Consider the following 13,752-nt stretch of genomic DNA (forward strand, 5'->3'; position numbering starts at 1 on the left):
AGATATAACAACCTAGGAACAGACGATTTTTTGGTAACATAAGATTATGCTTTGTAATATTATGTAATGTAACATAAGGTTATGCTTTGTAATATAACATAAGGTTATGCTTTGTAATATTATGTAATGTAAGTTATGCAATGTACTGGAATAATAAGGTAAAATAACACAAAGTAACCCTACGTAAAGTCTTGTAAAGTTATGTAAGATAAATTATGTAAGATAAATTATGTAAACTTAATGCAAGTTATGCAAGCACGGTAAGGATAATGTAAAGTAACGCAAAGTAACTCCACGTAAAGTTATGTAAAGTTATGTACGAAAAGTTATGTAAAGTTAGGTATGCAAAGTTTGTAAAGTTATACAAATAATTGTAATGTCATCGCCTGGAAATGACCAGCCATCTTCTAATGTAATCCGCTTAGAACCGCAAGGCACAAGCGGAATAGAAATCACTAATGTAATGTAATGTAATGTAAAATCCGTAATGTAATGTAATGTAATGTAATACTTCTATGAAGACAGCTTGCTCATGTTTTCAATCTCCCTGTGTACAAGGGCAGCGAGCCAACCGGCAATTCCGCACGAATCACCGTTCCTCTCGGTTGCATATTTCAAGTCTCCCAATACCTGCCTAGACAACTTTAGTGAGGACAGGCCGGTTGGAGCATTATCAAAGGGGATGAAACATTCTGAATGGTCAACAACTGTGGATCCAGACAGGCCCCCGTGGCGAGGCAGGGTGGGCGGGGCTGGCACCTCCGTGGGTTTGATGTGCAGCACCGGGCTCCAGTCAGGGATTTTTACTCTCAGAGGCTCGGGGCTCCTCTCGGAACTCTACTCCGACAGCTTCACGTTTGGCGCCACAAATGCCAGCTGCAGGCTATTTTTCTTAGAGATACGCTCACTGATCTGCAAAACTCGCCACAACCATGATTCTGCTCCACGACAGCCCCCAGGCCACCAAGACCCAGCCACAGAGACCTTACCCGGAAGTGGAAACAGAGAGCGTGAAATGAGAGAAAGCTGGCAGGAAAGTCTCATATAATTCCACATCTGGGCCCATGAATAACTACATCCTCAGGTCCACCTCTGAATTCCTGTGTTGAGCCACTCATACTGCACCCTGCTTCTCCTCGAGATCCCCACCGGAGATAGCTTCTAACTGCCCAATAAGCAAACCAGCGGCAGCAGAGGCCTAACAACTGGCTCAACGCAGGCCCCAGAATGGAATGAAGACAAATGAAGGCCACTCCGATTGCTCCTCCCACCTCTCTCACCATCACTAACCTCCTCTGACGTCAGGTATAAATCTGCATGTAATTAATCTAATGAGCTGGAATTTCCTTTTAGATACAGAATCTTCTCTTGCTATTTCAATGAAAAAAAAACTGTTCACATAGTTATTACAGTTAAAAATCTGTAGACAGTTGAGCTGTTAGCTGAGAGGAATGTCCCCCAAACTTCAGGCAATTTTTATAGAATTAATCGTTGGTGGAACAGTCTTTATGCCTAAAAGAAGGGGGAAACAGGGGCTCCCCTCTACCTATCTCTGGCTTTTCAACGCCGCAGCAGACTGTAATTACAGCTTTTACAGTCCGGCCTTCTATGTCAGGCACTTCTGCTGCTGTGAGTGGGAGAACTCACAGCTTAGATGGTGAGATGTCACTCTCGTTGAGCCCGCGAGGACCGCACCCCCCCCCCAATCCCCGGAGAATCACCAGTGATGCAGACTTTGCAGGAGAGCTCACTGAGCATATTGAGCGAGGCATAGTCTGCACCCGATGTAGACCCGGAAGTGAAAACAACAATGCCGACTCCTGGGTTGGAGCTGCTGTGTCTTGGGAGTGTGGAGAGAGTGGGAGCAAGCAGTGGTGAGGCAGTTGGAGCCCGGAGATTACTTTCCGGGGAAGAAACCAAAGAAAATCTGGCATTTCTCTCCCCCCTCAAGCCGCTTGTGAGACCACAGGCGATCGAGAATTTACATCTGGTATGCACTAACTTTGTTTCTATTGCTCAAAATTCAAGCTCTAGGATAACCCATTTAGAGACTTCTGTTCAACAGCACCAGGTGGATTTAAACAAACTAGAGAAATTAACAACTGAGACCTCGAATTTGGTTACTAAACAAATGTCTGATAAAATGATGCTTTTGAGGAAGATTGAAAATTTAGAAAATCAACAAAAGAACTTGAATTATCAACAAAAAAACTTGAATTTAAGGATTTAAAATTTTCCGATTGCTAAGTTTATGTCATCACATGAACTCTTTAAGAACTTCATGGTAACAGTCCTAAAGGTTCCGAAAACAAGTCTTCCCCCTTTACAGAGGATATATTATTTAAAACAAATGCAAAAGGGGAAAACTGTAGTAGATGAAGATACACAATTAGATGTTTCCGCTATATTGCAATCTTCTGATATTGAAATTCAGGGACGGGCAACATTGTTGGTCTCTCTTGTGTTTCTACAGGATAAAGAAATGTTGTTGAAGTTATATTTTAATTTAAATCAAATCACCTATTTAGGTGATAGGGTATATATATTTCCAGACATCTCAAAATGGACACAATCTAGGAGGAAAAATTTCTATTATTGCGCCCAAAAGTGATAGCCCTGGGGGCAGTGTTTCAATTGTGATTTCCTTGCAAATGTTTTGTTTCCCATCAGGGGAGTAATTATATATTTTTTGAACCTGCCCAATTAGGTTTGTTTCTTGAGGGGAAAGGTATATCGACTCATCCAGAATGAAACATGTTAAGTAGTGCGGTGATTATTTCAAGAGTAGGTTAACAACTATTACTGCTCTCTTTTTCTTTTTTTCTTTATTTCATTGTATATGAATTCCCTCTCCCTGAGGGACTTACTTTAATTTTGCCTCTCCTAATCATATTGTGGACTGTATATGATAATTATTACAGTGGTGCCTCACACAACGAACTTAATTGGTTCCAGGAGCAAGTTTGTTATGTGAAACGTTCGTTATGTGAAACGCGTTTTCCCATAGGAATACATGTAAAAAAAAAATAATTCGTTCTGCAGCATAAAATATGCTAAGATGACATAAAAAAGATAAATTTTTTGTTATTATTTTTATTTAGATACATCTAAAAACATACATCTCCCTGTCCTTTTACTTCCACTATCTTCCTATCCCATCTCTATTCCCTTTTGTCCCTCTCCCCATGATCAATCATCTCACCACCTCTCTCTGCCCTCACCCTCAGGGTTCAAGATTGCTTCCACTCTTTTTCCTGTTGTTCTCTCTGCCTGTCACCCTATGATTTAGCATCCCTTCTGCCCTTGTCCAATATTTCCCCTTCTCTCCCTCCCTCTCATCCCCTGCTCCAACATGTGCTTTCAGCGGCCTTCTCCCCCCTTAAGCGTCTTTTCTTCTCCACTCCACCTTTCCTCCCTCCCTGCCTCCACCTTTGTGGCGCTTTTGCACCCGACCGACAACAGAACAGGCCCGGTCGGACAAATCTCCCTGTCCTGTAGCCGCGAATCTAAATTACCTTCTTACAGCAGCTGGATTATTGAAGCAGCTGTAAGAGGTAATTTAGATTCGCGGCTACAGGGCAGGGAGGTTTGTCGGCCGGGCCTGTTGTCGGTCGATCGGGGGACCTGACCAGCTGTGCACATTCTTCGGGGCGGACCGCCCCCTCCCCCCTCTTTCGTTCGCCATTGCCTTCTTCCTACCTGCCCTGCCGCAGCCGCACACAGCCGACCGGAAGTCTTCCTGATGTCAGCGCTGACGTCGGAGGAAGGGAGGGCTTTGCTTAAGCCCTCCCTCTGACGTCAGCGCTGACATCGGGAAGATTTCCGTTCGGCTGTGTGCTGCGACAGGGCAGGTAAGGAGAAGGAGACTACCCTCAACCAACCCCGCTGCGATCCAACCCCGCAGGAACCCCGGAAGGATGCAGCTCGGGCGACTTCGTTGTGTGAAACGAAGTACGTTATACGGATCACGACATAAAGTTCGTTGTGCGCAGCGTCCGCTGTGCGAGGCGACCGTTATGCGAGGCACCACTGTACTTTGTTTTATTTCATGGTGCTTAGTTTGTATGGCTGAGTGACGTTATACTTTTGTATTTCCTTTTACATCTATGTACTTGGATGTATTGAAATGAAAAAAAATAAAAAATAAAAAATCTGTAGACAATTGAAAAGTCCAATTCCATGTATTAATTTAAAAACATTAAAACTCTTCTTTAATTCTCTTAAATTCAGAGAACCACAGAAAATAAATAGAAAAATAAAAACACAGTTTCCACTGACAGAACATAAGAGCAATGCCTCCACTGGGTCAGACCTGAGGTCCATCATGCCCAGCAGTCCGCTCACACGGCAGCCCAACAGGTCCAGGACCTGTGTAGTAATCCTCTATTTATACCCTTCTATCAGGAAATTGTCCAATCCTTTCTTAAACCCCAGTACCGTACTCTGCCTTATTACCTCCTCTGGAAGCGCATTCCAGGTGTCCACCACACGTTGGATAAAGAAGAACTTCCTAGCATTTTTTTTGAATATGTTCCCTTTCAATTTTTCCGAATGCCCTCTTGTTCTTTTATTTTTTTGAAAGTTTGAAGAATCTGTCCCTCTCTACTCTCTCTATGCCCTTCATGATCTTGTAAGTCTCTATCATATCCCCTCTAAGTCTCCTCTTCTCCAGGGAAAAGAGACCCAGTTTCTCCAATCTCTCAGCGTATGAGAGGTTTTCCATCCCTTTTATCAGATGTGTCGCTCTCCTCTGTACCCTCTCGAGTAACGCCATATCCTTAAGGTACGGTGACCAATATTGGACACAGTATTCCAGATGCGGGCGCACCATCGCCCGATACAACGGCAGGATAACTTATTTCGTTCTGGTTGTAATACCCTTCTTGATTATACCTAGCATTCTATTCGCTCTCTTAGCGGCACCTGAGCACTGTGCCGTCAGCTTCATTGTCACGTCCACCATTACCCCCAAGTCCCTTTCTTGGGTACTCTATATTCTATTCAATAACATCCCTCCCATCGTATAGTTGTACCTCGGGTTTCTGCTTCCCACATGCATTACTTTACATTTCTCAACGTTGAACTTCATCTGCCATCTTGTTGCCCATTCCCCTAGTTTGTTCAAGTCCCTTTGCAATTCTTCGCAGTCCTCTTTAGTCCAAGCTCCACTAAATAGTTTGGTGTCATCCGCAAATTATATTATCTCACACTTCGTCCCTGTTCTAGATCATATCTGAATATATTAAATAGCAGCGGCCCGAGCACCGAGCCCTGTGGAATACCACTCGTGACCCTCCTCCAATCCAAGTAGTGGCCCTTCACCCCTACCCTCTGTTTCCTACCCGTCAACCAATTTCTGATCCATCTATGTACGTCTTCTTCTACCCCATGGTTATTCAGTTTCCGGAGTAGACGTTCATGAGGCACCTTGTCAAAGGCTTTTTGGAAATCTAGGTATATGTCTATGGGGTCTCCTCTGTCCATCCGTTTGTTAATTCCTTCGATGAAGTGCAATAAGTTAGTTAGGCATGATCTCCCCCTGCAGAAACCATGTTGGCTGGTTATCAAAAGTTTGTTTCTTTCAAAATGTTCATCGATGTTTTCTTTTATCAGTGCTTCTGCCATTTTCCCCGGAACCGAGGTCAGACTCACCGGTCTGTAGTTTCTCGGGTCACTTCTTGATCCCTTTTTAAAGATGGGTGTGACATTGGCTATCTTCCAATCCTCCAGGATCACGCCTGTTTTCAGGATTGATCATTCAGTTCATTGGTGTTTCTTGATTAGACAAAAACTCCTTCAGTCTTTCAGGGTCTTCAAACTGGTAAAATTTGTCCTTGTATGTAACCCTCATCAGAGCAGAGTAATAAAGCCCATATTTTGCCCCAAGCTCCCTTAATGATTGCCTCAGCTGAAGGAATTGTTTACAAAGCAGCACTGTCTCTCTTGCATAGGGACGGACATAAGTTTTGAATCCTTATAAGATATATTTTTTGTTTCTTTTGCCACCCTTAGGATCTCCAAAATGTGCTGGAAGCACAGTAGGTGTAAAATTATTGGCCTAGATCTTGCCTGATCATGAGGTCTCCTTCCCGGGATCCTATGCACCCTCTCTATTTCAAATGGCACTTTTAAGTTGATTGGAAGTATTGTTGAAATTACTTCCTACAAAAAAGATGTCATATTTCTTCCTTCTGCCCCTTCCTTTAAACCCAGGATACTTACATTATTCCTTCTTGCCCGGTTTTCAAAGTCTGTCATCTGCTTTTCCATTGCTTTTAGGATCTTGTGATCAATTTTACATTGCTGCTGCTGCTCTTGTTCCACTTTCTCCACTCTGATCTCCATCTTATCCATTCTGTTGGTAACCATATCCATTTTGTTACTCATATTTGCCATTTCTTCCTTCATCCCAGCCATCTGTTCTGTAACTTCCTTCAGAGCTAGTCTGATATTTCTTAGCTCCTCAAATTAGTCAATCATGTCTAGGGCATCTTCAGGCAGAAGAGTCTTGTCAGGGGTGTGTGGGTCTTCTTTTAGCCTTTTTGCCTTCCCAATATATTTTGCAGCAGTTTCAGGCTTAGCTTGTTTATTGGAAGCCATTAGTTGAAATTTTTCCAGATTTCTTGCCTTAAAAGGGGAAAAATTGTAAAGCTGTAAACCAACAAAGGGTGCCCAGGGAAGGGAGCTCAACAGCTACACAGCCATTTTCTACGTCTCCAAGTTCCAGAATCTCGATTAATCAAATCTTTAATAAAACCTTGAAAACCTATTAACATTCTTCAATTTTCACAGTTGGGTGCCAGGAAATGCTTGGTAGTTAATGCCAATAAGAGTAATAGTCTTCCTGATGAAGAATTGTTTCAGATTATTAAAAAATTGCATTGAAAATGTTTTATTCAGCTTGTTTTAAAACTTTAAGGTTTCAGACATGGTTCCTGATAATGCACATACTTATCTGTAATAATAAAACCCTTAGCGTGCTTCTGTGCCTCCGCATGCGCAGTAGGCTGTCTGAGGAGGAGTACACACATGCTGTACACTGTTAAGGTATTCTGTCTTGACTTGAGGAAGGGGATTTAGTCCAATACAAAGATTGCCTTATTTCCATTTCCTGTTTATAAACTTTTATCAATACAGCTATAATAATAATAATAACAGTTTATATTCTGCAGGTTTACAATGATTTAAAAAGTTACAGATTGAGTAGAACTGACAGAGTTAAGATTTAGCGGTCAATTATTGTGGGGAGAGATTGTGCAGTGCAGCTGCGCAGTACACCGCTGAGCAGGGAAGCGTCTCAGCGTAGTGGCAGCAGTCCTGACCCACCAACCTCCCATTCCTTACCCAAAGCAGCAATGGCAGTGCTGTAAACAGGATGCTTTGGGTAAGGAATGGGGGGGTTGGCAGGTCAGGACTGCTGCCGCTGCTACTGCTTTGAGGCTGGAGCAAGGGAAGAAGGTTGGCGGATCAGTACCGCTGCTGCTTTAGGGCACAGAGGGAGGGAGGAGGGATTGGTAGGTCAGGACCGCTGCTGCTGCCTTGGGTAAGTAATGGGGGTCCAGGAGGCCAGACCCATGCAGAGGGAGGGCAGATCTATGGGGGTGGTGGATCAGGCATGTGTGTGTGTGTGTGGAGGGTCCACCAGGGTGAAGGGCTGGGGAGGGGAGATGGATGAATGTTAGACCCATAAGTGTGGAGGAGGAGGGTTGAGAAGTGGATGAGATAAAGTGATATAGACCAGAAATGAGGGTGGGAAGGTTGGAATAGATACTGGACCTACAAATGAGGGGGGGGGGGTGATAAGGAGAGGAAGAGGAAGAGATCAAGGTGGGAAGCGAGACAGAACTATTTTAAAGCAACTCTCAAGCAACCAAAAACTACAGTTATCCAGTAATCTCCATGGATGCCAGATAACTGAGAGTCTACTGTATTTAGGAATATTCAAGGGTTTGTTTTTTTATAGCTTTTGGGACAAGCCATTGCAAGCCAGCCCAAAGATTCAGTGCAATGGCCAGGGAGGAGGTAGATGGGGGAGTCAGGAGCTGGAGAGAGTGGTCTGAGGATACCATTGGGGGATGGGGTTTGAATTGGTGTAGACTCTGGTGTTTGGGTGTGGTTGGGTGAAGAGGGTTAAAGTGGCAGATGTTGGAATAGGGAGGGGGACAGTTGAAGTACCGTGGGAAGGGGCAGGGGAAAGATGACAGAGAAATTGGTCCTGGGATGGGGTACAAGAGAAAGGGTAAAAAAGGAAGAGAAGCTGGGTGGGGGTGGACTATAGGGACAGGAAGAATGGCCTTAGAGGCAATGGAAAGAAGGATAGATAGGAATGGAGCTGGGACTGAAAGGGTGATAAATGCAGTGGAGGATTGATGAGAGCCAAAAGGGTACAGAGGACTAAAGAAATGGTGAAAGATGAGATGGTGGGACTGGGATCAGTGGGAGGCAGGGTCTGAGCATGGTAGAGGTGGGGCATGGGTAGGGTCAGGGTATAGGTGGGGCTATTCTAGCACCCGTTACTGTAACGAATATAATGGGCTAAAACACTAGTGTATTATTAAATATAGTTTCCTGTTCAAAAGAAATATAATTTTATCAGTAAAAAACACGTTTTGTGCAGAACTGAATTAATTTTTTCTGCCTGAGCCTAGAAAGCCTCATGCTTTTCAATTCCATTCATCACTTTCTCCTTTCTTTTCTACTCTTTCACAGGCCACATAACTATCACCAACTACTTGCTTAACTATTTCCCAGGTCTTGATCTGGAAAGAAGAAATGTGCATGGGTTCACAGCACTGATGAAAGCTGCAATGCAAGGTCGCACTGATTGCGTCAGAGCTTTAATGCTGGCAGGTAGGTGGATGGCTTCAAGTTTATTTTTAACTAGCTGAATACCCGGCGTTGCCCGGATATTTATTTATCCCAAAATGTCCAACCCCCTACATGTCCCACCCCACTATGTCCCACCCCCCACGTTACCCCCCCCACATGTCCCATATGCCCCACTCCCATGTCCCAACCCCCTACCCTCCACATGTCCCAAAAGGAATGTCCCTCTCTATGGGGTTGAAGTTAGACTTAAACGGCATCGGGAGTGTCAGTATTCATCTCTGCGAGCCCGAAAACTATGGGTTGGACATTAATCTCTGTCGCTTTTGATAATTTTAACATATCACCCCCTTCCCACCCCCACAGTATTTTACCCCGTCCCACCTGCACAATATTTTTCCCCAGATAGTAAGTCATATGTGTACCAAGTTTGGTTGAAATCTCTCCATGCGTTTCAGAGTTATGCTGGGTATTCATCTGTGAGCCCGAAACAATATGGCAGGGGTGTCCAATGTCGGTCCTCGAGGGCCGCAATCCAGTCGGGTTTTCAGGATTTCCGAAAAAGTATTATTTATATATAATCAGGCAGAAGGGGAACTATACAAGGTTTGGATCATTTATATAAATCCTGAACCAATACCAAACCAATCCAATCCATTGTTTGATACATAAAGGTCCATTCTACCCGATCAAAGGCCTTCTCTGCATCCAAGGATACAGAGAAGGCTGGTTAATCCATGGCTTTTGTTAAATTTAACATGTGAAAAGCCAGCATGGTGTTATTTGAAGAATGTCTTTGAGCAACAAACCCCGTTTAGTGTATACCAATAATTTAAGGGAGAGCCTTGGCCAAGCACAAAGCCAATAACAGCCAAAAGTTTGCCATCTACATTTATCAAAGAAATAGGCCTGTAATTTGAAACCAACATAGGATCTTTATTTGGCTTCGGCAAAACAATAGTTAACGATTCTACCATAGTAGCTGTAATGCAACCTTTAGTCAGTTAAACCTGATATAAATTTAATAGATGAGGTAATAGGGTACTTTGAAATGATTTGTAAAACTCTACAGTGAAACCATCACCACCTGGAGCGGATCCAACTCTAAGGGTCTTCAATGCTGCTTGTAATTCTTTCATTGATATAGGTGCATCAAGATTTCCTTTTATATACTCAGGAATTTTAGGCCCCTTAATTAACTCCAAAAACTTTAAACCCTCAAGTTCTTTATTTGAATAAAACTCTGAAGAATACAAAACATTATAATATTTCAAAAATTATTTTAAGATAGTTCCAATTTGAGAATGAATATCCCCATTCTCATCTGTGATAGCCACAATTTTTACTTTGATCAAGTTTCAAGTTTATTAGGATTTTATATACCGCCTATCAAGGTTATCTAAGCGGTTTTACAATCAGGTACTCAAGCATTTTCCATCTCTGTCCCGGTGGGCTCACAATCTAGCTAACGTACCTGGGGCTATGGAGGATTAAGTGACTTGCCCAGGGTCACAAGGAGCAGCGCGGGGTTTGAACCCACAACCCCAGGGTGCTGAGGCTGTAGATCCAACCACTGCGCCACACACTCCACTAATTAGCTAATACTCTTCCCGCTTTATTCGAGTTTCCGTAATAGGAAATCTCATTGTATTTATATTTAGCTTTTAAGAGGGCTTATAAAGTAGTTTGCTCCAAAATTGAAAATTCTTTATTGAGTTGTTTCTTGACATGTGCTGAATATGAGATTATTTGCCCTCTCATAGTAGCTTTAAAAGCATCCCATAAGGTTTCTAAAGAGATATCATCTGAAACATTGAGTTGAAAATATTCAGTAATTTTTGACTGAAATTCCTCAATAAAGTTGGAATCTGCAAGCAATGTATTATTGAATCTCCAGACAGGTCTACTGTAATCTTGTTCATCCATTTTCAGTTCAATCCAAATTTCACCATGATCTGACAAAATGATTGGCTCTATGGCGGCCTTTGTAACCTGCTGCATTAATTGATCTGATACAAATATATAGTCTATTCTAGAAAATGATTTATGTACCCGGGAGCAGAAAGAAAATTCCCATTCTAGAAAATGATTTATGTACCCGGGAGCAGAGAGAAAATTCCCGCTCATTAAAATGAAGAATCCGCCATATATCCTTTAAACCACAGGATTGTACCAAGTTATCTAGCCCTAATGATTTTAGTATTTTATTAGTTTTTTATCCAGTATTGGATCCATAACTGCATTGAAATCCCTCGCCACCACTAAATTAGAAGCAGCCAGTGGCAGAATTTTAAAAAATATATTTTGATTTGAATTAGGTGCGTAGACATTAACAAGCCTCAGAGTATCTTTCCCCAAGCTCATATCTACCAGTACCCTTCTCCCTGTGGGATCCGCAGAAATCAATTTGAAAGTAGCAGAACATTTTCTACTAACTAAGATGGCCACCCCAGCTTTTTTCCCTACAGCAGGAGCAAAAAAACAATGCTTCATCCATCCAGCCTCCAGATTTTTTGTTTCCATGGCATTCAAATGGGTTTCCTGTATAAAGTATATATCAGCATTTTATTTTTTTTTAAAGAAGTTAAGTGTTTTTTCCTCTTCATCGGATGATTGAGACCATTGACATTTAGAGAAAATATTTTCAGAAGCATTTTGTCATTATATAAAGGAAATGGAACCACAAAACATATCCCTTAATTCCATTTATACCTAAAAACACCACCCCTTGATCAATACATGTCCACACCCCTACCATAAAATGCCCCTGACCCCACCCTCTCCCCAAATCATATGACAACTTGAAAGCACACATATAGACAAGCAACCCAACCCCCCCAGGCATCCTAAATATTTCCCCTAAAAATTATCATTAACATCCATCCCAGAATATAATAACAATATAGTAAAAAATTGAATACTATATGTAATAAATAAAAGGATTTTTAAATGATTTTTAAACAACCACCATTAAGACTAATAATTTATATTAATTGATATTATAATGAATTTCATGAATATAAATATGCATTTAATAAAGTGAACAATATATTAAACTCCTCACATCTCACTTATTAAAAAAATAAAAAAAACCTACTCCATTTGCTATTATAAGTAGTTAGCACATAACATATATTATCCTAATTAAACTAAAACCAATTTTGGGGCAAATTTAATTCCTTAAACATACATATTTTAAATCTAACCAATTACATCTCTAATTTATCTTCAATCAAGCTTTAGAGAAAAATTTTAAGAAGTCGATAATCAACCTAAAAACATAAACATTAATTAAATAGCATTAATTAAATAAAAATAAAGTTATTATTATTATTATTATTATTAGACAAAAATAAATAAATAAATAATAAAAGAAATAAATTTGTATTCTGTAAGACATTTAAAAATACTTTTAACCCTTAACTTCTCCTGTTCCATTCAGAGGTAGATCTTGTCTGAAATCTGCACATGAAGTTCCTCTTTACGTACTTCTTGTTCTACTCGTGCTTTTTCCTCACTATCCTTACGATCATCCACCAACTCTGAAACACGTTTGTTCAATATTGCATTATCTGTCTCCAGCTGGCTCTTCTCATTTAAAGTTTTGTTTAAATAATTCTCCAATGTCTCATCAGCTGACGATGTCTCAACCAACTGTGTGTCTTTTTCCTGTAGTTGCATGCTCAGTTTTCCTAAAGCATTCTCACTTTACTCAGCACATTGTTGCTGTGCTTGGGTGGCCCTTTGAGAGCCTCTTTCTCCTTTTCAATCTTCTGCTTCTGGTCATCTGTAGAGGTACTCAATATATCCAGGATCTTTTTCCGTGCCAGCGCCCACCTTAGGTGCAGTTTGTAATCTTCCATGATTACATTATCATGGCTAAAGAGAAGGAAATAATCTTTGCCAATCATCAGACCCGATCTCAAGAACAAGTTTCAGGTTTGGAAGTCAGACACCGTGATTAACCATCTGTTTTTTCAGCCAGTGGTTCCACAGATCACATTCATATTCTCAAACTGGTTCCTGCACACTCAATGTTTCTCTAAAGCAGGGATCTCAAATCCCTCCTTGAGGGCCGCAATCCAGTTGGGTTTTCAGGATTTCCCCAATGAATATGCATTGAAAGCAGTGCATGCACATATATCTCATGCATATTCATTGGGGAAATCCTGAAAACCCGACTGGATTGCAGCCCTCAAGGAGGGACTTTGAGACCCCTGCTCTAAAGCCTAGGATACGATTTTCTCTATTGCTTTCAGAATATCTTTGTGACCGAAATCCTTCTCAGGCGTACCCTCCATGCAGAGAGTAAGGAGTTGTATAGCCAGCGGTTTTTTGAAACTTGCAAATACATGGCATCTCCAGTTCCAGAGCCTCATATTCAAGGATAATCAGCTTCAGGTAACGTTTCGTGAACTACAGGATAGAGGATCTTCCCAGGTTGCTTGCATGAATAGTTTAGAAGCAAAGTGCAAGGTTTTGAGACATCTCCAGACTGCTGTTATTGTTCTGTTTGCAATCTGTGTCCCACCAGCTAGCAAGGCCACTCCTGACCTTGCTCTCCTCCTTCTGCGTCTCCTGCATTCTGTCAGGGGAGATGGACTGGGTCACTGGTGCTTCTTGCCTAAGTTGAAGTGGAACCTGATCAAGGAGAAACTTACTTGCAGTCCCTGAGGACACACATGACCTTTCATTTAAAAGCTGCGACCTCGGAGCGTTCTAAGGTTCAGTGCATAGCACACAGCACCCGCGATTGTCCCCTCTCTGAATCCTCCCATATACTTGCACTTTGTGTTTGTCTTCGGCCTCTGCCTCCTGCATTTAGTCATGTTAGATTTTGCTGAGACACAGCATCCGACTCTGGACTCAAGCAAGGTCCCAATCCTGCCTATCTTCACTTGATATACAGTGGCTGACCTCTCCTGC

The 13,752-nt window shown here is 41.8% G+C and overlaps 1 protein-coding gene across 3 annotated transcripts in view; it reads left to right on the forward strand.

Annotated features, from left to right (window-relative positions):
- ANKRD33B (ankyrin repeat domain 33B) overlaps window positions 1–13,752 on the forward strand; it is a 151,942-nt gene that overhangs the window by 109,931 nt on the left and 28,259 nt on the right. For 2 of the 3 annotated variants that reach the window (XM_033929827.1, XM_033929829.1), the window contains one exon: window positions 8,710–8,850. In XM_033929827.1, coding sequence (XP_033785718.1) covers window positions 8,710–8,850 — 141 coding nt within the window. The remainder of the gene's footprint in view (window positions 1–8,709; window positions 8,851–13,752) is intronic. The other variant, XM_033929830.1, reaches the window with a different exon arrangement.

Source organism: Geotrypetes seraphini, chromosome 2, assembly GCF_902459505.1.
Source record: "Geotrypetes seraphini chromosome 2, aGeoSer1.1, whole genome shotgun sequence".
NCBI classification, from domain to species: domain Eukaryota; kingdom Metazoa; phylum Chordata; class Amphibia; order Gymnophiona; family Dermophiidae; genus Geotrypetes; species Geotrypetes seraphini.